The 27565-nt window shown below is 43.8% G+C and overlaps 1 protein-coding gene across 1 annotated transcript in view; it reads right to left on the reverse strand.

The window, feature by feature from the left end:
- Nucleotides 1–2479: 2479 nt before the first annotated feature.
- Nucleotides 2480–27565, reverse strand: part of mier3a (mesoderm induction early response 1, family member 3 a) — a 43611-nt gene continuing 18525 nt past the window's right edge. Inside the window, exons 9-11 of the mRNA XM_084324203.1 lie at nucleotides 24491–24618; nucleotides 18272–18420; nucleotides 2480–3057 (exon numbers count right to left, since the gene is read on the reverse strand). Of these exons, the coding sequence (XP_084180329.1) occupies nucleotides 2573–3057; nucleotides 18272–18420; nucleotides 24491–24618 (762 nt within the window). The 3' untranslated portion in view covers nucleotides 2480–2572. The remainder of the gene's footprint in view (nucleotides 3058–18271; nucleotides 18421–24490; nucleotides 24619–27565) is intronic.

Raw genomic sequence — 27565 nt, forward strand, 5'->3', positions numbered from 1 at the left:
TCCATCTTCTTGTCCGACTCTGGAGAAAACAGTAAGCACATGTCCCATAATGTTGGTGTTCCTTTAAGCCAAAGGAAAAGGAATAGAAAATGCAAAGCTAAAGCCAAAAGATTCTAGAAGAGGCCATACCCCTGTGATGCACCTTGTGCTTATGTTGAAGACTGGAATATAGAGATGGATTCGATTTATTAACAAGTCAGGATACTTCAGAAGCTCTAGTCCTCACTAAGTTATACACTTGATCCCGTGAGCCGACGAAATGGCACACACTCCTGACACAACTCATAACTCACTCAAGATGTTTTCAATAGACTTCCAGGTTCTTCAAACCACTTGTTCCGTCACACCCATTCCTCAACATGGAAGATTCACTCACTTCAAATGCATAGATAAATGAAGTCAACACTGGACAACAGAATAATAATAATAATGATGATCAGTAGGTACTAATGAGGCAAGGGTTGTACAGGTGACATTCAGAGCAGCAATCTAAAGACCCCACAGTTTTTGCATAATCAGTTAATTAGGATGAAGTAGAACAACTCAAAAGTAAATGTCTTTCTCAACTACCTATGTCAAGGTATAGCTCTCTGGATTTAAGATATACATGCACATTAAACCAACTTAAGATAAATAGCAAACATGGCGAATATCGCTACTCTAGTGCATTTGAAAGTAAATCTAAAATGTGCCCATTTCTGCTTGCAAAGCATTTAAGGAGGTACATATTTATAATAAAAAAAATGTGCAGTCCAATGATTTTCTTTTGTAATAAATACCCACCCGATCTAGTCAACCAACTAACATAAGTCAAACATTTCGAATGCAAATCAAATTTAAATCACATTAAAAAAAAAATAAAAAAGGTATAGACAATCGATGTCTGATAGGGCCAGATTAACGTGCCAGCTTTCAATGTTCACTCCATACTTACAATGGTAAATTAGTTTTAGCACAACTCATAAATAAAGGTCAGCTGTCTTGCGTCTAGTTCAGTACAAGGGGGCTGAGGCTGGGAGGATAAAGGGTGATGAGAATTAAGTAGATTCAGGAGGCCAGCAGCTTAATGCACAAGACCCACTCACAACACAATTACCACATTGTACCGAATATAAGAGGTTGTTTTTTTCTCTCCAAGAAATAAATCTGAAAAAGGGGTGTTGTCTTATTTTCTGGGTCCATTATACATACAACAGATTAGGCCAAGCGAGCCACCACCTCTCTCACTCTATCTCCCTCTCCTTCTCACACATAGTGACAGGTGCCAAAAAAACACATGCACGTGTGCATACACAGAGACAGGCACCTGGAGAGATGGAGACACAGCGACGACAAGCACGAACAAATTGGCTCAAAAGTCAGGCAAGTTAACAAACAACAGAGGAGGAGTTATAATAATGCAAATTTTAAGATCATGGTGATCAACGAAGCAGTCATAAAACAACTGTTGAGCAGCTGAGAAATATGATGTTACAGAGTGTCATGTTAGAAGATAGCAAGCCCAAAAAGACCACTTTAAAAAACAAGATTTGGTCTTCAAAAGATTAATCTTGAAAATGAGGAGTCATCAAATAACGAGGGTCGTCTTATATTCAGATCAATGCGGTAAATGAACAAGGCCATATGTGATTCAACATAAACAACTATACATTTTGTTCACATTTTATTTGGGTAAAGTGAACAGCAACAAACTGCAGTGAAGGGGAGTGGGCGACAAATTTGGTTAGTGGGCATAGACAAAATCTGGTTGCTACGGAAACAACGAAAACTGACAACGAGCAAATAAAAACAAAACGTTATACACTTTTCTTTTCGTTTCCTTTTGTCTTTTTAAACCATAGTCTCTGAAGTGCTGCTTTGACAAGAACAGAGTCTCCAGTCAAACAGAAACCCCTCTCTCTCTTTCTTCCTTTTGCACCGGAAGACAAACAGCAGCGCGCATCCATTTCAAAATATACAAAAACCCAGAGCCCTTGTAAGAAAATGCTACATCCAGGGCCGGGCTGAGGGCGTGAGGGTGTGTACCAGTCAACACTGAGAAGTATCAGGAGGGCGGAGGTCAGGGGTCAGGAGAGAGCAGTCGTCTCTGGTGGAAGTGGCAGAGAAACTTTTGTCAGTGGCATTTCATTGGTGTGTAGTGTGGAGGACGTTTCCCCACCACATGGACCTCTGACCTCTCCGACCCCACTCTACACAGACACCAGAGGAGGTGTCCCAACGTGAAGCTCCGACCCCACTCTACACAGACACCAGAGGAGGCGTGTAGTGTGTGTGTGTGTGTGTGTGTGTGTGGGGGGGGGAGGGTTCTCAGTGTTGAAACTTCCCAGGGTTCAGGACTAGAAAATAAATGGCTATAATTCGACTCTTGAGAAATCAAGATTTTCTTTTCTGTAGTTCTATGTACAACAAGACATCACTGATGTCATAGTTTAAAAAAAAAAAAAAAAAAAAAAAAAAAAAACGTATATATGTATGTACACATATATGGAACCCAAGAAATAGAATCTCCAATGGACAAATATGTACACCGTCTGAAGGTTGCAGGGAGGCCTAGCGACGGGGCCAACCGCAGTCACTCCGACTGGAGTGCCGTGTGCTGCTGGTGTTGGTGCAGTGTGTGTGTGTGCGAGTGCGAGTGTGCGTGAGCTCCCAGGTAGCCGGGGGCCCCGCCGCCGAAGTCCGTCACCGACACGGCCATCTTGGCGCTGGTGATGTGGTGGTGGGGCCGCGTGGCCTGGTAGCCCAGGCCCAGGTGGTGGCTCCCCACGGCGGCCTCCTTGAAGGGCTCGGCCAGGCTCATCTTCAGCCGCTTGTGGGGCGGGTGCTGCTCGCAAGCCTCTGCGCCCAGCTGGCCCAGGTCAGAGTGGTAGAAGCCGGCGTCCAGCAGGTTGAGGCACTCTGGCTCTGCTGCTCTGCTGGGAGGGAAGCCCAGGGCCTCTGGGTCATGGCTGGACAGGGAGGCGCGGTGGTGCAGGCTGTCCAGAGAGGGGAACCCGTAGGACTCCAGGCAGCTCACATCGCCTGGGTTACACACCGACGCCACACTGCTGGACAATGCTGTTGGAACAAGAGAAGACATTAAGTATTACTGGTGCTAAAAGCGCTTAACCCTTTCACTGCCGCACTACCAAACCGTTAACCCTTTCACTGCGACAATACACAGAAGGTTAACCCTTTACTATCACACTACCGACGGGTTTCACTGCCACACTACAGAAGGTTAACCCTTTACTGTCTATCAGACTACCGACGGTTACCCGTCGGCAGTGTGATAGTAAAGGGTTAACCTTCTGTAGTGTGGCAGTGAAAGGGTTAACTGAATTAGCGGATCTCATTAAGAAGTTGGACCAGCGCCACTCAATGGCACCATCTTACAGACCTTTAACACTTTCAATGCCCAAAACGTGATAAGACGTTTTATCAGCCCAATGCCGCCCACGACAACAATTAGCGTTTTCTTTTTTTATTAGCGATCTGAATTCATATTTCATCAACCGAGTCTCCCGTTGGTATGCAGCCCCTGTAGGAGCTCAGATGTGAAAAAACCACCCCCTATCGTCTCCCAGATGGTAATGCACCCTTTTGGAATGGACTCAATGAAAATGAGAAAAGAAAAATCCGGAATCCACATTTGACTTCTCAGGCATGTAACCTGAGCCGATCGGATTAATTGTGGAGCCTCAGAACAGCGTGGAATACATAATACAGTATGTAGCGTTGGATCAATAAAAGCGATCGATTTTTGGAATGGCGATCAGGAATTGGAATGATCTTTTTGGAGAACATCTGATCTGAGGTAAGGAATCTATTTTACAAGTCTTGGGATAATCAGAGTTGTATTCGCTGAGATCTCAGCGTTCGCCCTATGTGTGTGTGTGTGTGTGTGTGTGTGTGTGTGTGGGCGATCGCTTTGAGGAAATCAGAGAATCGATTTTTCAGATCGCCTATATAGCGTGCATACATAATACTATCGATAATCTAGCGTTTATTTGAAAACGATTCATAAATAGGCCGAAAAATGACATGTATTCTAGAATATTCCAGTAAAGGGCGATTATCATGGAATATTTATATTTTCCTTGAAAACGAGGGCTTTTCAAAATGCTATAAAACGAAAATGAACCGATAAAAAAACAATCCGCTTCGACAATGTTGACTGGAAAACTAATCATTGATAAGCAGATTAGACACATAGCCATAATTTAAAACATAGATTAGGCGTTATTAACGCTAACATTGAAGTGGATGGTGGGCATTCAAGCGGTAAATCAAGATTAAGCTTGGGCTCTGAAAGTGTTAAAAACAAAGACTAAACTTACAAACGGAATTCAATCTACTCTCTCCACTAACGGGGCTCGAAAATTGCGACCGAATTGGTGGCATATGCGACGGAAATTGTATCTGTGTAACCTCAAAATATAATTGGGAGCATTCGTGCGAGTGCAAATAATTGTTCTGGTGCTCTGGTCAGCTAACATCAACGTCAACACTCTGTTGACACTCTGAGCTAGTTTGCAGACAGCAATGTAACAAACAATATGGTCCGTGCGGAACCATTATCCCCAACACATAGTGTGTGTGAATAATGTTGAGCCACCACAAAAGATGAATCCAAAGTTTAATGCAGTAAGAATAGTACTAAGCTATATTATTTATAACACATCTTTGCAAGTAGATTACATTAGCAAAATGCCCTTTTGACATGTAGCCTACATATTCATAATCATGAAAGTTTATTTGGAAGTATTTTATATTCTGTACTTAGTTTTAAAGTGGTCAGACAGTTCCCTCTGTGTGTAATACAGACAGTCTTCACACATTCATAAATAACACTTACAGAAAAGCTTATTGTGCACTGTAATAGGGCTGGGCGATATAACGATAAATATCGCGATATATTTTAATAATCGATATCGAATATCGAAATTAAAAAAAAACGTTTTAAAACCAGAGACAGTGGACAGACTTGTCTTTCTTGCCTGCAACTTAAAGTAATGGCTTTGCTTGTCCAAATGACAATACTGACCAAATTGAGATTTATTTTTCTCTTGTCCATTTATTTTGTTTGCTTTCTAATTTAAAATACAGTTTGAAACCGTCTGTACACAGTAGGCTATGTGTGCTAGCAGAGCTAGACTCCAGTCACGAGTCTAGTTCTGCGCCAAAAGCGCCAAAAGATCGAAAATAAACTAGCAGAGTGTTACGGACTCTGTCCTTATTTCATTCCTTATTTCATTATGTATGCATGTAATATTATATTGTATGGGTTATTATGTATATATATAATATGTGTTATGTATGTAGGCAGGTTGTAGTGTTTTCTTGTCTCCCTCCTATATAATCTATCTACCTCTCAGGGTCAATCACCATTCCACTCCAACCAACAGAAGAAGCAGCAGCAACCACAGCTGAGGCTCATCAGCCTAATTGGCCTCCACATCCCTTCATATAATCCCTGTGTATGCATTGTTAGCTAGAGCTCTGTCGGTGTATGTGGGTAATTATATCTGGTGGTGTTGTGGTAGAGCTCTCATTGTTTTTTGTGTATGAGCTAGTTAAAGCTCTGTTGAGCCCATGTTTAGTGCATGAGCTAGTTAAAGCTCTGTTGAGCTCATGATTGGTGCATGAGCTAGTTAAAGCTCTGTTGAGCTCATGTTTTGGAGCATGAGCTAGTTAAAGCTCTGTGGAGCTGTTGTTTGTGTGAGAGCTGGTCAAGGCTCTGGTTTTCTAGCAATTCCCTATAGTATTGTACCGTTTTGTGATCCTGCCTGTTGTACATTTCTGTTTTACCCATAACCTGTTTCTGTATTTATGTATTCCTCGTCACCCAGCTTATGGTGATTGTTTTTCTTATATATTAACCTTTTGTTTCGCACACAGGGACATTGAGGGCAGTGAAGATACCCTGGGGTCTACATCTGCATCACGTAGGAGAACCACTGTTAAAGACACCAGCTTAGAGTGAGCACCACCTCCTGTACTTTGGGGCGTCCGCGCCTGTAAAGGGGGGGGGGGCTTTTGTTTTATTTTGATATTATTTGGTGCTCACTGGTAGGTCCTCTTTGCTCTCTGTGTTGCTGATCCTCATTTGTGTAAAATAAATATTGTTATTTTACAACCCGTCTATGGTGTTTTGTGTCACTGCATCCTCACCTATCCTGTCTGTGGCCTAGTGTTGCGTCTCCCCACGGGGGCACGTAACATAAATGGGGGCTCGGTAGTTGGGCGACAGACATTTGGTGTTGGTGCGCGGTGGGCACGTTGCTTGGTTTTGGTTTTGGGTGGTAGTTTGTTAGGTGTGTTTTTGGTGTTTGGGTGCACTGGTCTGGGTAGGGATGTCGTCTTTTGGGGTGGAGGTGTTCCTGGGTGATCCCTCGGTTGATCGTTTGGATCAGTGTAGGAGGGAAGACTTGTTTGCCATCGCCTCGCATTTTCAGGTCGCCCTTTCTAAAAGTTTGGCAAAGGCTGACCTGAGAGAAGAGGTGGTGCGCATATTGGTGTGGAACAAGGTGCTCGGTGTCGGTGAGGGAGCGTCTTTTGTTTCTTCCCCTCTAAACACAGACGAGGAGGGCGAGGAACCTCCGGTGGTAGACCCGGTTAAAGACGGGGTAGAGGATAAGCCTCCCCTTTCGGGTGTCACGTCTCCAGTGCACGGGCGTGCAGCATCTTTCCCTAGTGGGAGTGCTGAGGAGGACAATCTTAAATTGAGTTTAGCACGGTTGCAATTTGAGGAGAGGAAGGAGGAGAGGGAGAATATAGTCATCGGTTAGCTATTAGAAAAATGGAGCTGGACACTGAGAACCGCCGGGTGGATGCTGAGAAGGAGGTTAAGTTGAAGCAACTGGAGCTCGACGCTGCTAAGGCTGGGAGTCCTGCTCAACCCTCTTCCACGGCTGTGGGGGCTTATGATGTAAGTAGGCTTATTTCTTTAGTACCTCAATTTCGTGAGGCTGAGGTAGACTCCTATTTTAATGCTTTTGAGCGGGTGGCTACGTCTTTAAAGTGGCCTAAAGAGGTCTGGGCTCTCTTACTGCAATGTAAGCTAACGGGAAAAGCCCAGGAAATTCTGTCTGCCCTCCCTCTGACTGACAGTTTGTCGTATGACTTAATCAAGACGGCGGTGCTTAGAGCCTATGAGTTAGTGCCAGAGGCGTACAGGCAAAAGTTTAGAACTCACAGAAAGTTACCTGGCCGGACTTTTGTGGAGTTTGCTCGGGAGAAAGAATCCCTATTTCATCGGTGGTGCAGGGCTTGTGATGTAGCTGATTTAGATTCTCTGTCTGAATTAATGTTACTGGAGGAGTTTAAAAATAGCCTAAATGACCGTTTAGTGACTTATCTCAATGAGCATAAAGTTGAGTCGTTGGCACAGGCGGCGGTGCTCGCTGATGAGTTTGTGCTTACTCATAAACAGTCATTTGGTACACTAAGACAGGAGGATAGAGGTTTTTATCCCTCTGCTCGGGCTCCAGCTAAAGTGCACACTAGCCCACCACGTTTGTTATCTCCCCGCTACAGGGAGGAGCGGGAATGCTATCATTGTCACCGGGTGGGTCATATTAGAGAGAACTGTCAAGCGTATAAACGCACACAGTCTACGCCAAGTGGTCGGCCAAAGGAGGTTGGTTTGGTGCAGACGGTGATAGTTCCACAGTCAGTGGTCCCCACAAAAATGTGTGGTGACCTGGAGCCCAGTTACGAACCGTTTATGTTGGACGGCATGGTTTCTTTCAGTGGTAGTGAGTTGGACCAGCGTCCGGTGCGCATACTGAGAGATACTGGGGCAGCGCAGTCTTTTATCTTGTCGGACGTGCTACCGTTTAATCATGAGTCATCAAATGGCTCAAGTGTGTTGGTGCAGGGGATCGAGATGGGTTTTGTGTCGGTGCCCCTCCATCTGATACACTTAAACTGTGGTTTAGCACAGGGGGTGTTCAAAGTGGGCATTCGCCCGTCGTTACCGGTACGGGGTGTCACTTTCCTGTTGGGTAACGACATCGCGGGTGGCAGAGTTATGCCCGTTTTGGAGGTTTTAGAGCGCCCTGAGGTTTTGCGTCCAGATGTGTTGGCGCAACAGTTTCCCCAGGTGTTTACAGTTTGTGCAGTCACCCGTGCTCAAGCACGTAAGTTGGGTGAGGTAGTTGATCTGTCGGAGTCTGTGCTAGCTACACAGTTGTCTGGCGCGCCTATTTCCCCACTTGTGTTTGTTCCACCTGCTATAGAGACGAGTGACAGTAATGCGCTTCAGCAGGATACGCTCACCTCTGAGACAACGCATTTACCCATGACTAGAGGTAATCTGATCGTTGCTCAGAAGGAGGATGCTAGTTTAGCAAAATGTTTTGCTGCTGCTCTTGCCCCAGAGACAGCTGAGAACAAGGAGGTAGCCTATTTTGTTGAGAATGATGTGCTAATGCGGAGGTGGAGATCACGGATGGATTTTGGTAATGAGTGGAGTTATGTTACCCAGATTGTTGTGCCAACACCGTATCGACAGTCTGTTTTGTCTTTAGCTCACGATCATCCTTGGTCGGGACATCTAGGCATCACCAAGTCCAATGACAGGGTTTTGAAGCACTTTTCTTGGGCCCGGGTTAAAGGGGGATGTGACCAGATTCTGTAATACTTGTCATGTGTGTCAAGTTACAGGGAAGCCTAATCAGGTTATTAAACCTGCCCCGCTTCACCCAATCCCAGCGATGGGGGAGCCGTTTGAGCATGTGATAGTGGATTGTGTTGGTCCCCTGCCGAGAACGAAGTCTGGTAACGAGTTCCTTTTAACAATTATGTGTGTAGCGACTCGGTACCCTGAGGCTATTCCTCTTAGAAAGATAACATCTCAGTCTGTAGTGAAAGCTCTGATCAAGTTTTTTTCTACGTTCGGGCTGCCAAAAGTCTTGCAAATGGACCAAGGTACTAACTTCCTTTCAGGAATATTTGAGCAGGTGTTATCATCATTGTCTATTTCTCACAGGATCTCAAGTGCGTATCACCCTGAGTCGCAAGGTGCCCTGGAGAGGTGGCATCAGACCTTCAAGTCGGCGTTGCGCAAGTATTGTATGGAGAGCGGCAGAGACTGGGATGAAGGTGTTCCCCTAGCTCTGTTTGCTGTGCGAGAAACAGTTCAGGAGTCACTGGGTTTTAGCCCAGCAGAGCTGGTGTTTGGGCATTCAGTGAGGGGTCCTTTGAGAGTATTAAAGGATCAGTTAATGGGGGAGGCTCTGCACACCGTACCTCCAAAGAGAGGGGTTTTGAACTATGTGTGTAGATTTAAAGAGCGGCTGCATGAGGCGTGTAGTATCGCTAAGGAGAGTCTCTCTGCTGCTCAGGGTTCAATGAAACGGCAGTTTGACAAAAAAGCGGTTCCACGTTCTTTCCAGTCTGAGGACTTGGTTTTAGTTCTGTTCCCCATCCCTGGCTCTTCTTTGAGTGCTCGTTTTTTTGGCCCTTATGCTATCGAGCAGAAATTGAGCAATACTGACTATGTAGGCGGCACGGTGGTGTAGTGGTTAACACTGTCGCCTCACAGCAAGAAGGTCCAGGGTTCGAATCCCGCTTGGGGACCAGGTTTCCATGATGCCAGTTACCCAGGTGGGGTATCTCCCAGGCCTTTCTGTGTGGAGTTTGCATGTTCTCCCCGTGCTCGCAAGGGTTTCCCCCCCCGATAAGATAAACCCAATGGAAAAACATGCACAACAACAAGATCGCTAACGCTGTGGCGTCCTTGACGAAGACGGACAGGAGCACTTGGATTGGTCCCCTGGCGCGGCTCACGTGGCGCCTGTCTGCTCCCGGCTGCCCTTGGGGGGGAAGGACGACGGGATGGGTTAATCGCAGATACGCATTGTATGCATGGTTCGCATGTGTGCCAAATGGTGACCTCGGAGCAGGTCCTAAATTATTATTATTATAGTCAGGACGCCTGACAGGCGAAAGAAAACCCGTGTTTGTCACATTAATATGTTGAAGCGTTATCTTCCCAGGGACAACCTGCAGCTGGAGAAACAAAGTACGTCCCCAGGGGCCGCTGTGGGAGCTGCAGTAGCAGGAGTGAGAGGAGTACCAGTGACTGTGGTTGCTGTTCCTTCTACTCTGCCAATGAGTGATGAGGATGGTTTGAATGGTTGTGAGGTCCAGCAGCAGACTCCTCGTTTATGCAACTCAGAGATGTTGTTGATCCTTCCCTCCCTGATGCCACACTTGGGTAAGGAGCAGGAAGCTGACATGGTGGCGCTCATTAGCAGTTATCCCATTTTGTTTGGGGATGTCCCAACCCGCACTACCGTTCTGGAACACGACATTGATGTCGGTAATGCAAGGCCAGTCAAACAGCATCCTTATAGGGTAAATGCGGTAAAAAGGGAAATAATGAAACAGGAGGTGGCATATTTACTGGAGCATGATTTGGCTCATCACAGTTTGAGCCCGTGGAGCTCACCATGCCTGCTGGTTCCGAAACCAGACACCACTCATCGGTTTTGCACTGATTATCGAAAGGTAAATGCAGTAACCATTCCTGATTCTTTTCCTATGCCGCGCATCGACGATTGTGTAGATACCATTGGGTCAGCCCGGTATGTGACGAAATTGGATCTTTTAAAAGGGTACTGGCAGGTGCCACTCTCGCCAAGGGCCTCTGAAATATCTGCGTTTGCTACGCCCGATGCTTTCCTGCAGTATTCTGTGATGGCGTTCGGGATGCGTAACGCACCGGCTACGTTTCAGAGACTGGTCAACATAGTGTTGGGGGACGTGCCCAACTGCACAGCATATCTGGACGATGTGGTGGTGCATTCAGTGAGTTGGTCTGCTCATGTGAGCTCATTGAGAACCGTATTCCAGCGGTTGGCAGACGCTTCTCTGACACTGAACTTGGCAAAATGCGAGTTCGGTAAAGCGACAGTGACCTACCTGGGGAAACAGGTGGGCGGTGGTAAGGTGCGTCCTCTAGGAGCCAAAATAGAGGCCATAACCATGTTCCCAGTACCGACCACACGACGGGAGCTACGTCGTTTTCTTGGGATGACGGGTTACTACAGGGGGTTCTGTAAGAATTTTTCCTTGGTTGCAGCCCCCCTGACTGACCTAATCAGTCCCTTGGTGCCATACCAGTGGACGGGCAAGTGTCAAGCGGCTTTTGAGAGCTGTAAGGCCCTTTTATGTAGTGCTCCGGTTCTTAATGCTCCTGATTTCAGTAAGCCTTTTTCTATTGAGGTTGATGCGAGTTGTGTGGGTGCTGGTGCGGTTCTGACGCAGGTGGATTCCGAGGGTTTGGTCCATCCTGTGGGCTACTTCTCAAAGAAGTTTAGTGGCAGCCAGACACGCTACTCAACAATAGAGCAGGAGACGTTGGCATTGCTGCTGGCGCTCCAATTTTTTTAGGTCTATGTGGGATCAAGTGTGGAGCCTGTGGTGGTCCACACGGACCACAACCCACTTGTTTTTTTGCACCGCATGTATAACCACAACCAGTGGTTGATGCGGTGGTCTCTGCTTATGCAGGGGTATAACGTGGTGGTCCGGCACAAGAAGGGCACAGAGAATGTGTTTGCCGATGCCCTTTCTCGGGGGTAGCCTGTTGAAACAGGTGTTTTGCTATTCGGGATGGTTGGGTGTTTGTTTTATTTGTTCTATGGTGACTGATGGTGTGTTTTCGTCGGCCATGGGCTGACTCCTTGGGGGGGGAAGTGTTACGGACTCTGTCCTTATTTCATTCCTTATTTCATTATGTATGCATGTAATATTATATTGTATGGGTTATTATGTATATATATAATATGTGTTATGTATGTAGGCAGGTTGTAGTGTTTTCTTGTCTCCCTCCTATATAATCTATCTACCTCTCAGGGTCAATCACCATTCCACTCCAACCAACAGAAGAAGCAGCAGCAACCACAGCTGAGGCTCATCAGCCTAATTGGCCTCCACATCCCTTCATATAATCCCTGTGTATGCATTGTTAGCTAGAGCTCTGTCGGTGTATGTGGGTGATTATATCTGGTGGTGTTGTGGTAGAGCTCTCATTGTTTTTTGTGTATGAGCTAGTTAAAGCTCTGTTGAGCCCATGTTTAGTGCATGAGCTAGTTAAAGCTCTGTTGAGCTCATGATTGGTGCATGAGCTAGTTAAAGCTCTGTTGAGCTCATGTTTTGGAGCATGAGCTAGTTAAAGCTCTGTGGAGCTGTTGTTTGTGTGAGAGCTGGTCAAGGCTCTGGTTTTCTAGCAATTCCCTATAGTATTGTACCGTTTTGTGATCCTGCCTGTTGTACATTTCTGTTTTACCCATAACCTGTTTCTGTATTTATGTATTCCTCGTCACCCAGCTTATGGTGATTGTTTTTCTTATATATTAACCTTTTGTTTCGCACACAGGGACATTGAGGGCAGTGAAGATACCCTGGGGTCTACATCTGCATCACGTAGGAGAACCACTGTTAAAGACACCAGCTTAGAGTGAGCACCACCTCCTGTACTTTGGGGCGTCCGCGCCTGTAAAGGGGGGGGGGCTTTTGTTTTATTTTGATATTATTTGGTGCTCACTGGTAGGTCCTCTTTGCTCTCTGTGTTGCTGATCCTCATTTGTGTAAAATAAATATTGTTATTTTACAACCCGTCTATGGTGTTTTGTGTCACTGCATCCTCACCTATCCTGTCTGTGGCCTAGTGTTGCGTCTCCCCACGGGGGCACGTAACACAGAGCCAGAACTGTTCAACTCCCCTGGAGCCACAGCCAGCAGAGAAGCCGGTTTACTTTCGCTTTTAAACCAGCTGCAGCCTGAGAACTGGAGTGTGAGGGGATGTAACACTAAAGATGGCGGCAATGACAAAGAATTGCTGCAAAATAAACATACATCTGTTTATATAAAAAAAAAAATTATACTTATAACAATTTCGATAATTATTGATATCGAGAAATATGATAACATTATCATATCGTTATCGCAATATGATTTTTTTCCATATCACCCAGCCCTACACTGTAATACGTTTTGTTCAATGGGGGATTTTTTTATGTACCGAATACCGTGAAAACGAGGTATTTTTTACCAAGGTTATCGTACCCTCAAAATGTCATACCGGCACATGCCTAGTTACACTATAGGCTACACTACTAGGTCTACACTATACTATAGTTTAAGGCTACTTTCACTGTTTTACTGCATTACAGTACTGTTATATTGTATATAAAAAAATATATATGACATAATGTTGGTGCTCCTTACATTTTGGTGGGTGCTCCTACATTTTTGCTGGTGCTCCCAACTTTTTGAAGAAAAGTAAATGTACTGTAAATATGTTATAATGCACAAACTGAATGGTAGTTTACCATGGCCATTTTGTCAGGTCAAAACTAACGTAATTTACATGTATAAATGTACTGTAAATATGTTCTAAATGCACAAACTGAATTGTTTCTGACGGCTGATTTGCATATACTGTGCATCTGTGAAGTAATTTTTTTTTTCACTTCATCTTCAAGTTTCAAGTTTGTTTATTATTATATACAGAATACTTTATAATGCAATGGTTTTTATAACTTGTGTGTCTTAGATTAGAATATACAAAATACATTATAATGCAATGCAAAAATGTCAGAATACTTGTCAGACTGTACCTGCCATGTATGGACGATTCTACACTGGAACACAGGTAAATGTGCAGAGCAAACACAGCTGAGTATGTGGGTTGCGCCTATGAAGAAATTGCAGAATCTAATTCAAACAGCTAACAGTACATGAATAACAGACAGCCAATGTGTTATAGCTTATTCGTTTACCCCCCCCCCCCCCTCCAATGTTGTTTTTGACAAATGTTACTATACATTTGTGCTCATGACACCTAGGACCTGTAAATATTACTGAACCTGATCGAATGCAACAGATATATAGGCCTATAACGTAATCAATACAAGATATCCCTATTTATTACATGGCGTTTTCACATTCGCCGAAATGCTTGCTTGTGATTGGTCAATAGCGCGCGTCAGAGGTCAGTTATCAGACAATAATGACCGCTGTGGGACAATAATGACCGCTGTGCGCAGCTGTTCGCAATCAAGCCCACAATAATGACCGCTGTGCGCAGCTGTTCGCAATCAAGCCCACTGACATCAGTGCAAACTGCCGGCTGCCGGGGAAGCTGCTGGGGGGCGGAGCGACGAGCACTCAGCGGAGCCAGAACCAGTGTTACTGTTGCGAGTCGATGTAAAATGAATTAGGTATATTGTTAGTAAGTTAGCCATGTAATAAGCTTGATAATGTATAGCTATACTCGATCATTGTCTCAAAATAATTGACCTTCACTGACGTTTAAAACACCTCGCTGAGGCGGCTCGGTATTTTAAACTCTGTGTCGGTCAATTATTTTGCGACAATGACCTCGTAGCTATACATTATCCCTTACATAATAGCTTTACTGCATTTCATAAATGATGAACTGAACACTAGGTGGTGTGTTTTACCCTATGAACTGGGAATAATGTGTCTCAGGCGAGCAAAGAACATGATTTGCGCATGCTGCACAAAACGCTCCATAACTCTCTTTCTAGGAAATTCGCCTGGATTTCAGTCAATGTTTACCTTGGAATTGTGAACAAACCTTTAATTTTTTTTTACTAATATAATGATAATAGCATAATAATGCAAGGAAACCGTTTCAAAGTGCAATAAACCTTTAACATTGGAAGACATTTTAAATATCCTAAATTACTACCTAACCAATCAGATCTGTGATATGAGGTAGCGTCACAAGCAGAGTAACCTCGTTCCCAGTTTTATCTCCGTGAGAACAATGATAACCGACATCTAAGAAGGGAGATCCCCCCTTGAATGGCCCTTCTAAGGTTTCTCTCCTCCACACTGTCTGCCTGTGGAGAATTTTTTCCTATTGTTAGGTTTTAGTGAGTTTTTCCTTACCTTCGCGTGGGGTATGTCTGGGAGTGCTTGCATTCTTTCATCTATTTGCATTTATTTTAAATTTGTTGGACCTTATGGTGTCCTTGTTCTATTCTTGACCTATTGTTATGTTTTCTTCTTGACTTGTTTAAAGAAGACTTGTACGGCCCATGGGGACATTAACGTGTGTTGTTGGGCCTTATAAATAAATTTGATTTGATTTGCTTTGATAAAACGAGCAGAGCAATGTGTGTGGACACATTGCTTCAAAAAGAGGGACATCCTCTCAATATGCAGGACACGGTCAAATGGCTGTGCAGTACAACCAAAAGCGGGACACCTGGTCACATGATGTACTCAAGTACTCGTGGAGGAAAACGCTGTACAAAATAAACGTCTTTTCCGGTGTTTTAGACTTTTATTTTGAAACCCACCGACTGGAGCGGAAGTATTGTTGTTATTATCCTAGCAGAACCTATGAGCGGACAACTTGTCTCGTCCGGTTCTGTGTTTTTGAGCTAATGATAAAACAAATGTTGAGATTGTTGGTGAACAACTAACTTTAGGTTAGTTTTAACTAGGGATGGGTATCGTTAGGATTTTATCTATACTACTACTCTTATCGATACTGCTTAACGGTTCGGTACTTTATCGATACTCTTATCGATTCTTTTTGATTATTTTGCAAGATTTTTTTTATATTAAGAACAGAATCGACATTGCTTTATTATTCTTTTATATAACTATATAAATATAAATAAATATTATTTCTTCAGCAGCAACAGCAGCAGCAATGTTTTAAATGTGTCTGAATTATACACTTTTTATAATTAACAACAAATGTAAAAGTTGGAGTCATACAATACTATTTTGATTGACAGTCGATTCTGCCAATTACGTCACACCGCTTGCACCCACCTCTTCTTCTAACCACCTATCGGAAGCTCTCATTCGTTTTTTCACTTCCGGAATTTCGGCCATTACTCTACTCGGAGCTCAGGCTAATAACGTTAGCTCCCCGCCAGCCACATTGACATTGAAGTACCAGTGCTTATACATTACTGGCAAATGTCTTGTTGCACTTGTGGCAACGAGCGTTGTCAGCATTGACTTTAGTAAAAATAGACCCAGACTTTTGAACGTTTCGTTCTGTCCACCATGATGAGAGCAGAGCTGTCTGTACTGTAGCCTACAACAGCACCCGTGTGTGTGTGTGTGTGTGTGTGTGTGTGTGTGAGCACAGCACAGCCCGCTCCTCGCGCAGGCAGAGAGACCGAGGCAGGAGAGATATAGAAAACGGCCAACAAGATTCGTTTGCGACGTTTAAATTCCAAAAAAAAAAATCCATAATTTCTCGAGTACCGATAGCAGTACCGATAACGTCGGAGATTTAGAATCGGGGTCCGGGGGTCATCCCTAGTTTTAACGTTAGCTACTAACGTTAGATGCAGCTATTACAGGCAATCAACAATGAGGAGGAAGCGTCAAAGCCGTATATAATAGAATAGCCCTGTGGTGCGTAGTAGGGGTGGGAATCACCAGTTTCATCACTATACGATATCGATTCAGGTGCCTGCGATCGATATGAGACAATATTATGTGCCCATTTAACACAATCAATCACATTTAGATCAACTAAAAAAAGGCTACGGAAATATCAATTGATGTTTTTATTTTTGAGCTCTTCCAGACATTTAAATGAAAAACAATATATTGTTTTTAATACAAATATACCTCCTGTTCACTTTTTATATATTGAGCTTTAAACTTTAAGTAAAATGTTTTGGAACTCACAACACACAAGCTAAAACCCCTTCCTCTCCCAAACTTCCTACAATTGTTTTATGTTGCATGATGATCATGAATACATTTATTATGTATTCATGTTTAAATATCAACATTATCTGTCCATCCTCAGTAACACACACACACACACACACACACACACACAGAATGCCCCTCCCCCAGTCCCCCACAGAAAGGTAGACTGCCCCCACCCCTCCCAAGTCCCCTCTCCTCTCTCCTCTCCTCTCACGGTTAGCTGCTTAGCTTAGTCGGTATTAGTGGGTATTTAACGCGACGTGGGCATAAAGGAATGGCGAGGATGGATGGAGGATGCATGTTAGATGCATTTGACCCCTTGTGGGGGAAAAAAACAACAGGCACTTATTTCGGGCAAAATAGGCGGACTCTGAAGCATTGCTGTCTAACGTCTACACACGCTGAGCTGCGCTGAGCTAATGTTGTTGTTCCGGCCAGGGGCGGATATGCTCACGAGGGGATTTTCAAAATAAGAGTATCGCAATATGAATCGATCGTTTTACGTTGCATCGATCCTATTTGATTATTGATAATAGATCGATATATCGATCTGGATCGATGTATCGTCCCACCCCTAGTGCGTAGGCACGGCAGCGCAACTCGAAACTACCCGTTATAATAAATTAATTCATGTTTAACTTGTCCCTGTGTCCAGTCCTTTGACTAGCCCCACCCGTTCATTGTAAACAATGATGCATGCAATTGTATCAACGTTATTGTGTGTTGTAGCTATGTTATACATTGTATTTCGTTGGTTAGCTATTTAGCTAATGTTGATAGCATTGAATAGCATCAACGCTAGATCTTTAATCTTTATTTAGTAGTCCAGTTTCTCCGGGCAGTAGCGAGTAACTACTTGGGTCTAAAAATAGCTACACTACAAAGAACGCTACTTGGTTCAAAAGGAGCAACGCTATTGAGAAATGTAGTTAAGCTATGTAGCATTGCTACTGCCCAACATATGCATGGTGCTCACAGGAGCTCCCGTGCTGTACTCTAGTAACGCCAGCGGCCCGCCTCCCCACACGGAGAGTGACTGACAAGAGGTACTGGTTCCGCCTCATTAAAACAAACACGCAAATAGCAATTAATTGCGCCCGTCAAAATCATTGCATTCATTTTAATTATCGGGCGATAAATAGATTTATTGCTTATCGCGACAGGCCTACATGCGTTACTCCTCGCCACTGAGAGGTCGCGCTGTACAGGTGAAAAGATGCGACAGCTGCCTCCTCGTGTACCGGAGGGGACACGTGATGCAAGGCTTGGTCCACATTGCAGCCGACCAGTGGGAGGCATGGTCTAGCAACGTTCGAGACAGGGGAGGGTAGAATTGGATAATACGAAATTGGGATGGGAGAAAAATAGAAAATGGGGAGAAAAATAGAAAATGGGGAGAAAAAGTTGACCAAAAAAAAAGAAGAAAAAAAAAGAAGAGGGAGCTGCCCGGCCGAGCACGAATAATTTATTTAAAAACAAAGCCCTACCCAGCCCGAACCCGTCGGGTCGGGTAGGGCCCCGTCGGGCTCGGGCAGGGATGCAGTGCACTAGTACTCACCAGAGAGGTCACTAGCAGTGATGGAGTTGAGCAGGTTGAGGTGTTGCTCCGCTGTGGGCTCCATCCTGCCCCCGCTGCTCCCCGAGCAGACGGACACGGACCCGTCCACCAGACCCTCCGCCTCGTCCACCAGACGGTCCATCAGGTCCCTGAAGGAGGAGACGCATTAATTAATGGAAAGCTTACCACAGACATTCAAAATGGACACAGCTAGTTGATAGTCACGGTCTTTTAACACATTAATTGCCAATAACGAGTATACTCGTTATTGGCCGCCATGCGCTGAGTGCCAACAATGAGTAAACTCGTTGTTATGATCGTTATTTCTTTTATTCGCTATTGGCATTCATAATTCATCCAGGAAGCCTCCGGGAGCCAGCTGGACCCTGTTTGATATTGCAACGCCTCAATACCGCCGCCTGGTGGATTTCGGGCGAGTTATACTCCACTCTAAACCGGAAGTGGCGCTCGGTGCATCGGGGGAAAAGCTCCGCCAGATATGTTGTTACGTGGATCAATATACACACCTCCAGTGCATTGGATCTCTTTCGAGACGCAAGAATCCATATGCTTTCGGCGTTTATTGCGTCATACAAACGGAAAATGGATCTAGCATATCGACGTCAAATAATTGGAATTTTTTTCTCCAGACGCATTGGCCAGAGGTAAGAGGAATCTAACGTTATTTCCAGCTCGATTGTCCATTTATTTCATTGCAATCTGTCAACGTATGGTGTCTTACTAAAGAAAGCCGTTAGTGACAATCAAGGAATCATAAACGACCCCCCCCCCCTTTCCTTCATGCATGATGGAGGATAATGTATAGCGATCATATGCATTTGAAATTTTTAATATAGCGTGTATAGGGACGAAACGCCAATCGATAATGTATAATACGCGTCGGGGCCTATAACGCTCGCTCTAGGAATTACTGCTATACAGTCTAAAAACATACTTATATTCTCGACTGTACTAACACGACAATGTATGAATGGAAAAATATTACGTTCCCACATCCGGAACGATAGATACAGTAATGCCAATATAGCTATAATATTTAAAAAGTTATAGCCCTGCAAAGAAGGTGAGCCACTCCATAGGGCAGGGCTATTCAACTGGCGGCCCGCGGGCCAGATCCGGCCCGCGGGATGATTCTGACCGGCCCGCCAAAGATTACATGATAATAAAAAAAATAAAAAAATAAATAAATAAAAATTTTACTTTTTTCTTTTCATGTCAACGTTAACACGCACAATTGAGCCAAAAGTCACTCAATTAATGACAGATTTCATTGATAAATTGAGGGAAAACTTTGCAAGTCGATTTGATGAATTTGACATGTCCAGAGAATTGATGCATTTTGTGAGCAACCCATTTGCCAATGTAGCTGCTATTTCCACAAAAGGACAAGAGTTCCTTGCATCACTTCATATTGATGAAGGTCTCCTGCAACTTGAAATAATTGACATGCAAGCATCATCTGCTCTGAAGCAGGCACTTGAGAATGAATCCACCACAACATTTTGGATAAAGTGTATTCATGTCAAGACATTCCCCAAAATAAAAACGCTGGCAATATCTGTGCTAACAATGTTTGGCTCAACATACACCTGTGAATCCAGTTTCTCTCACATGAATGCCATTAAAACAAGCAACCATGCCTCCTTGACAAATGAGCATTTGCATCACTGTTTGCGGGTAGCCCTCACTTCCTATGAACCCTCTTTCTCTGCCATTGCCCAGTCAAAGAAGTGCAATCGCTCTCATTAGATGTGTGTATGTAGGCTAGGCCTGTCTGCCCCCCACCCCCCTGATGTTTGAGAGTTAAGAGTCGACAATAAGTGCTAATAAGATGCTGTGATTTGCTGTTGTTGCACAGACATGAAGCACTTTTTCATAAGCTCAGCTGCACTATAAATGTGTTTTTTTTGTTCAAGTGTTGATGTTAGAATGTTCAGATGCACATCATGCACTTGTTTGTTTTTTATTTTATTTTTATATTGAAATGTTGAAGAGGAGATGTTGCAGTTGTTGCACAGTCATAAATGAACACTTTTTGCAGGAGATGTTGCAGATGTGGCACATAAATGAAGCACTTTTTTTTGAAAAGTATACTACTTTTGCAATGTAGTTAAAGGGGAACTATCTTATAAATGGCATTTTTCAGTGTTTAGCATTGTTTCCTAGCTATGTGGACTTATATTAATATGATCTATGTCTCTAATTCTCATATTGGCGCATTCTTCCAATTCTCCTCTCACAATATTCACCCTCACTGAACTGAGTCATCTGAAAATGTGCTGATTTGTGATGTCAGAGAGACACCGCTGCATGATAATCAGCTGAGTTTCCACACAGTTCCCACTGTGGTTGGAGCCCAGGCTCAAAACGGCTTAAGATCTTGAGGTAGAAAAATGCTGTTTTTGAGTACTTGATTAGAAATACAAAACAATGAATTAAAAAAAAAAAAAATTACAGAGGTGTTCCATAAACCCACAGGAATTGTGTAAAAGTGCCCAAATAGTGAAAGAAATAGTAAAATAGTTCCCATTTAAATAAATGTTGTGAAAATGTGGTTGCGTGTTGTGTCAAGTGACCATATATTCATAGCACGGGGAGGCGCCGTGGCAGTCCGGCCCCTGGCCCCATGGGTTTCTGACAATGTGGCCCCCTGAACCATTTAGTTGAATAGCCCTGCCATAGGGTTACAGCACTGGCAGAGAGTGGTAAAGATGGGCATACTGCATGGCACCCAATGTGTGACTGAGAGACTCGTGTGACGTTTGTGACTGGGAGACGTGGTAAATACACAGGTCACAACATGTTTACAGGAACATTTGGGAGTTGTATTTTGATTGTATTTGGAGTATATTTCCTGACTGTAGTGACGTAGGCTAGATGTCTGCCCCACTTCCAGTGATGAAGCTAAGCTAGGCTAACGGTCCAGGCGTTCCCTAATCCGCGATCACGGAATCGCGGACGGAATCTCGGAATTGAGCAATAAAAATGGAATCAACTGTAAATAAAAAAAAAAAAATGTTTTTTTTTATTTATTTTTTTTATAATGTTGTGGGACTTGTACAGCACTTTGTTCAACTTTGTCAGTGCTGTAAAGTTTAAACCTTTTTAAATCTTAGACAAACAAAACACTTGGCTTTCATGAAATATTGTAAGCCGTCATTTGAGGCTTTATAAAAGCAGCACAATGAACACAAATCTGTCAGTGCCGAGTCTGACCTCATCTTAAATAACAAACAGCATTGCTTGTTGTAATTAACAAAGAGAGGCAGAGTTGATTTTGCAAAAAAATATATATATATCATTTATATTTTTTAATAATCAAATTTTATTTTCATATTCGAATCCCATGCCCATCGAACGAAGCTTCGAAGTATTTAAGACAGCCCTATTAAATGGACTGTTATATCTTATTAAATTGTGGACATTTATTCATTCCCACTTATTAGACACTATTTCTGATGGTAAAATGAGCGTACAAAGCAAAATACAGAATTCTGAAATATTAAAACGAAAAAAACGGAATTTGGAAAAAAATAAAATGGAATTTGGAAAAAAATAAAACGGATTTCATATGGCTCTACCTAAGCCCAATGTATGCAGAGAGAAGAAAAAGGTATGTATCTTCTTGTCTAACTCCAGGGAAGATGTTACATAAGCTAATTTCCCAAAATGTTGGAGTTTTCCTTTAAGCGTGTTTAGATGAAGAGCGACCGTGTGCTCAGTTTAAGCTCCGTTCCCTCCAGGCGATACTGACCGTTACACAACAGTGCCGCACGGCGGGAGTGAAAGGAATGTTAACCCTTTCACTGCCGCACTACCGAATGGTTAACCCTTTCACTGCGACAATACAGAAGGTTAACCCTTTCACTGCCGCACTACCGAATGGTTAACCCTTTCACTGCGACAATACAGGTTAACCCTTTCACTGCAGCACGACAAAGGGTAAACCCTTTCACTACCACACTACAGAAGGTTAACACTTTACTATCACACCCGTCTGTAGTGCGATAGTAAAGGGTTAACCTTCTGTAGTGTGGCAGTGAAAGGGTTATGACACGAGAGCAACATCCACGTTACGTCAGCTTTCTACAAAAGCTTAATAACTGCAGCAAATGTCTAAAAACGTATATTGAAGAACCACTATGAAGAAGCAACAGGGATTTTCTGAATTTGTTTATAAAAATCTAATTTGCGCAGAACGATCAAGATCTTGACCAGTCCGGCTTTCGCTACGTCTACGTCCAAACGCAGGAATTTCCAGCTGAAGTGTTAAAGTGTGCAATTAAAGTGTGCAAATAAAGGGTGGACTCAACAACCCCTAGTCTAAACCACCCCTAGTCTAATCCACCCCTAGTCGGTTAGTCTAAACCACCCCTAGTCTAAACCACCCCTAGTCGGTTAGCCTAAACCACACCTAGTCTAAACCACCCCTAGTCGGTTAGCCTAAACCATTCCTAGTCTAATCTATCCCTAGTCTAAACCATTCCTAGTCTAATCTATCCCTAGTCTAAACCATTCCTAATCTAATCCACCTAGTCTAAACCACCCCTAGTCTAATCCACCCCTAGTCTAAACCACCCCTAGTCTAAACCACCCCTAGTCGGTTAGCCTAAACCACACCTAGTCTAAACTAGGGGTGCACGATATTGATTTTTTGACACCGATACCGATAACTTTATGCTCCTCAATGCCGATACCGATATTTATTGTATTAATTTTTTTTTTAATGTATATATATATTTTTTTATCAAATATAATTTTTTCCAACATGAAACAAAACATATCACAATACAATAATAATAATACATAAAAAGACTTCCCAGGACAATAACTCAACACCAACTTAAATGTATATTCCTGTAGTTTTGACCTAACCAGACAACAGAAACAAAAGCCAAGACAACAGTTTTGACTGATAAAGTGACTATTTATTTTTCCAAATGAAAATTCACAATCCGTCAACAACTTATAATACATCCAACCTAAGACGCTCAAAGCTTTTTTTTCTTCTTTTTTCAAAGCTGTCCGCCTTGAAAGAAAGGCTTTGAGTGGACACATAGCCTAGCAGGTCGCCTGCGGCATCACCACCGCTGCGATGGTGTTAGAAGCCTACGACGACGGCGCAAGCACGCTTGTACCTATTGACGAGTCGTTTGCTAAATTAAAGAAGTTTGACAGAAATGACCCAAGGGCTCAAGCCGCTAGCTTTTAAGCAGTCCTTGGTGGTGCAAATTAACCTGGCTACTACGGAGCAATAAGTGACTGCGTATTCAACCAAGGGTTGCATCACAGGCATGAAAGGGGCTAGCTTTGCTTAGCTCCCTGCGTTGTCGCAGGCTTTTAAGTTAACACAATAATACACCATTGCAGCGGTGGTGATGCCGCAGGTGACCTGCTAGGTTGGATGTATCACAAGCCGCTGCCCTTTTCCCTCCTCGTGGAACTTCTGCATTGCATTTATTACAAATAGCAAGCGAACTTTTTCCCTCTGAAATAATCCCCACTAGCGTCGCCATCTTTGTTGACATCCGCGGCGCGCTGCTTCAAGAAACTTACGTGGCTACGTCACAGCCAAGAAAGGGAGCGCTGGATTTGTGTAAAACACCCTGTTCCTAAACAACACGCTATCAGTCGTACCACAGTACTGGCAAAACGGGAGGAGCCCACAGTCAAAACAAACGCACTTCATCCAAATTCACCCACACCGCATTTTTTTTTACCAAAAAATATATTATATTATCGGAGCTATTAATAACGTTATCGGGTTTCTCGGGATGACGTCATAATTGCTGATATCGGCCCGATAATTATCGTGCACCCCTAGTCTAAACCACACCTAGTCTAAACCATTCCTAGTGTAAACCAGTCCTAGTCTAAACCATCCCTAGTCTAAACCACCCCTAGTCTAAACCATTCCTAGTGTAAACCAGTTCTAGTCCTAGCCTAAACCACACCTAGTCTAACCCACCCCTAGTCTAAACCATTCCTAGTGTAAACCAGTCCTAGTCCTAGTCTAAACCATCCCTAGTCTAAAACACCCCTAGTCTAAACCATTCCTAGTGTAAACCTTTCCTAGTCCTAGTCTAAACCATCCCTAGTCTAAGCCATAGTTTAGGCGTCTAAACAATGGAATCCACTCTGGTTGTTTGTGCTTTGATGAAGGAACGTGCTTCAACAACAAGAGAGGACATCACTCACGTGACACCCGGGTAGCTGCTGTACTTCTTCTTGCCGAAGCGGTTCTGCTGGACGAAGAAGTCGAATCGCTCAGACTTTTTCCACATGTAGTAGAAGGAGACGCACTCTGCCACCGTCCTTGTTTTTACCTGACATGGGACAAGGTTTGGTCAAACAGTGAGACAACAAACAAATTCAATTGTCCACACAAGTGCAATATCAATCAATAACGGGGGAGAAAATGCTTCACGCTTGAAGTCAGATGATTGACAGGGGCTGGCGTGAGCTGGGAAGTGTAGTTTTATGAAATTCGAAAGCCCATCGAAAGCCCTGGGTCTCTTCTCTCAGGTTAGGTTGCGCCGTGTCCTTGCGTCAATATGCGCCTTTTTCCGACTCGATGCGCTAAGATTTCTATAAACTCATATTTCACTAATAACACTTAGGGCGCTTTCACATATAGTTTTGGCGGACTCGGTGTGATTCGGGGGGTGGAGTTGCAACATTGTTGCATTCTTCATTTGTTTCGGTCTGCATTCACATTGCAATTTGTCAAGCGCACCAAACTTTCTGAACAATGTCACGTGGTCGAAAAGGGCACTCGTCTATTGGACACAATAGAGAGTGGAAATGTGTGTGCGTGACTGCAAGCCCTAACGTGTGTGCGCACGTGTGTGTGTGTGACTGCGAGCCGGAGGCGGTGCTGGTGATGCCTTCTGATGGGTCTCATCTTCGAAAGACTCAACGATATGTTTCGGGCTGGATGTGGGTCTTGTGCCAAGTATAATGTCCAGCCAGGTCATCATACCAACTGACACTGGCTGTCTATCTGACAGCCACAGATAATAAACTATAGATTTATATGGAATTCGTTAAACGGATCCGTTGTCTTACTTATTATTAAACATATTATTTATTTTTCCCAAATGAAGGTTGAAAGTCTGTCTCCGTCACAAGCGTAATGTAGGATAGACCGGTCTATCCTATATACGCGCAACCAATGAGTCTATCGAGAGAGAGATAGACCGGTCTATAGAGAGAGAGCACAACTCATTGACTGCCTTAAATTAGCACACACAAATAATCTCCAACTAACGTTATTTATTTAAATTGTTCCTGTTAATTAATAATTTTTAATATACCGGTCTATCTCTCTTGATAGACCGGTCTATCCTACATTACGAGCAACCAATGAGTCTATCTGACGGCCACGGATAATAAACTATAGATTTAGATTCAATGTCAATGTCTACGCCTTTTAAATATTTTCTCAAATGGATTAATGTCAACGGCTCATTCAATTTCTCAAATCCGTCAAACAGCACATCTCACCAGAATTTTTTTTTATTTTTTTTTAATCTTTTCCCCCCTCCATTTTCCTCCGATTTTCTCCCATCCCAATGTTAGTCGTATGCCAATTCCCAATCCCCTTCCTGGTCGCTGCGCACTTACCCCCCACAGTCAGATCATCTGGGAGAGTGGAGGCTATCACGTGCTTCCTCTGACACACGTCCAGCCAATCAACCGCTTCTTTTCACCTGGCAGCGCGGATCCTCCCTGAGAGGGCGTAGCGTGTGGAAGGATCACACTATCCCACTCAGGTCCTATCCGCGCTTAGCAGGCGCCCTGACCGAACTGTAGGAGTCGCTGTTTACAACGACCCGGACCCACCCCGCCAGCTTCTCCCACCCTCTAATACAGCCAATTGTATTAGTGTGAACGGCCAGCCAAGCTGGTGACAACCCCGGAGCTGTGAGCTGGATTCGAACAGGCGAATCCAGCTCACAGCTCCGGGGTTGGTGACGAACGCAATCTCCGCTACGCCACCTAACCGCCCCTCATCAGACATTTTAATCCCAGTTACAATATCACAATAACGTGTGAGTGACCGTGATACAATTCAACAATCCACAGATTCAGATTCCTCGTAATTCATAATCCACAGTCCACGCTATAGATTTATGCTTGAATGAAACACAATCCAGGCGCTCCGTTAAGCAAATACATCCACAGCAGAGAATATGAAACTAATCAGAGCCAAACGCCCGATAGGTTTCATTTAGGGATGCCCCGATCACATTTTTTGCCACCGATACCGATCACCGATCGTCTTGAGCCATATCGGCCGATACCGATCGTTTCTGGTTTTATAAAAAAAAAAATATATATATATACACTTTTTTTTATTTTATTTTTTATAAAATATATATATTATATAATTATACTTGTAGTTGTATTATCTGCGAGACATCGCCACCACACAACAAGTCAAAATGCTCGCTATCTCCACTGTCTGTGTGTATACTCTGCTTTAGTCAAATCACATTCAGCATGCCCTCAGCAGGGTATATCTGCGGCTGCGGCTCTGCAGATATACCTTACTCCCTCAGCTAGCCCCTTTCGTGACTGCGATGCAAGCCAGGGCTCGAATACGCATTGAATCAATGTTATAAGACATTGATATCAGGAGCTATCTGTAGCTACTGCTAGCCGGCTAGATAACGTTAAGACAACGCCTCAGTTTTATATAAAACATTGATGAGGTTCGGACTGAACGGGAGGGCAATGAAGATGATCAAGGCGCTATATCAAGAACCGACAGCGAGGGTTAAGGTGAATGGCAGCCTGACGGATAGAATCAGATTAGAGAGGGCTACCAGACAGGGATGTTGTCTCTCACCAACGCTCTTCGCCGTTTTCATAGAACCACTGGCGCAACTGATCAGACAGACCGAGGACATCAAGGGAGTAAGGATAAAGGGAACGGAATATAAACTAGGCCTATTTGCGGACGACGTGATAGTATACATGAGACAACCAGACAAGAGCTTCCCGGCACTGATGGATCTACTGAAGGAATATGGCCACTACTCAGGATACAAACTAAACGTGACAAAGACACAGACCGTAGCATGGAACTATACCCCAACGACGGAAATTAGGGAACAATACGGGATAAGATGGGACATGGACAAGATTAAATACTTAGGGGTGAACATCACGAGAGGGGTGGAGAAACTGTTTGAGGCGAACTATACACAGATAAATCAGAACATCAAGAGAGACTTAGAGAGATGGACAGTAATGCCCTTGGACTTC

This window comes from Notolepis coatsorum, assembly GCF_963971535.1.
Source record: "Notolepis coatsorum genome assembly, chromosome: 11".
Taxonomy (NCBI): domain Eukaryota; kingdom Metazoa; phylum Chordata; class Actinopteri; order Aulopiformes; family Paralepididae; genus Notolepis; species Notolepis coatsorum.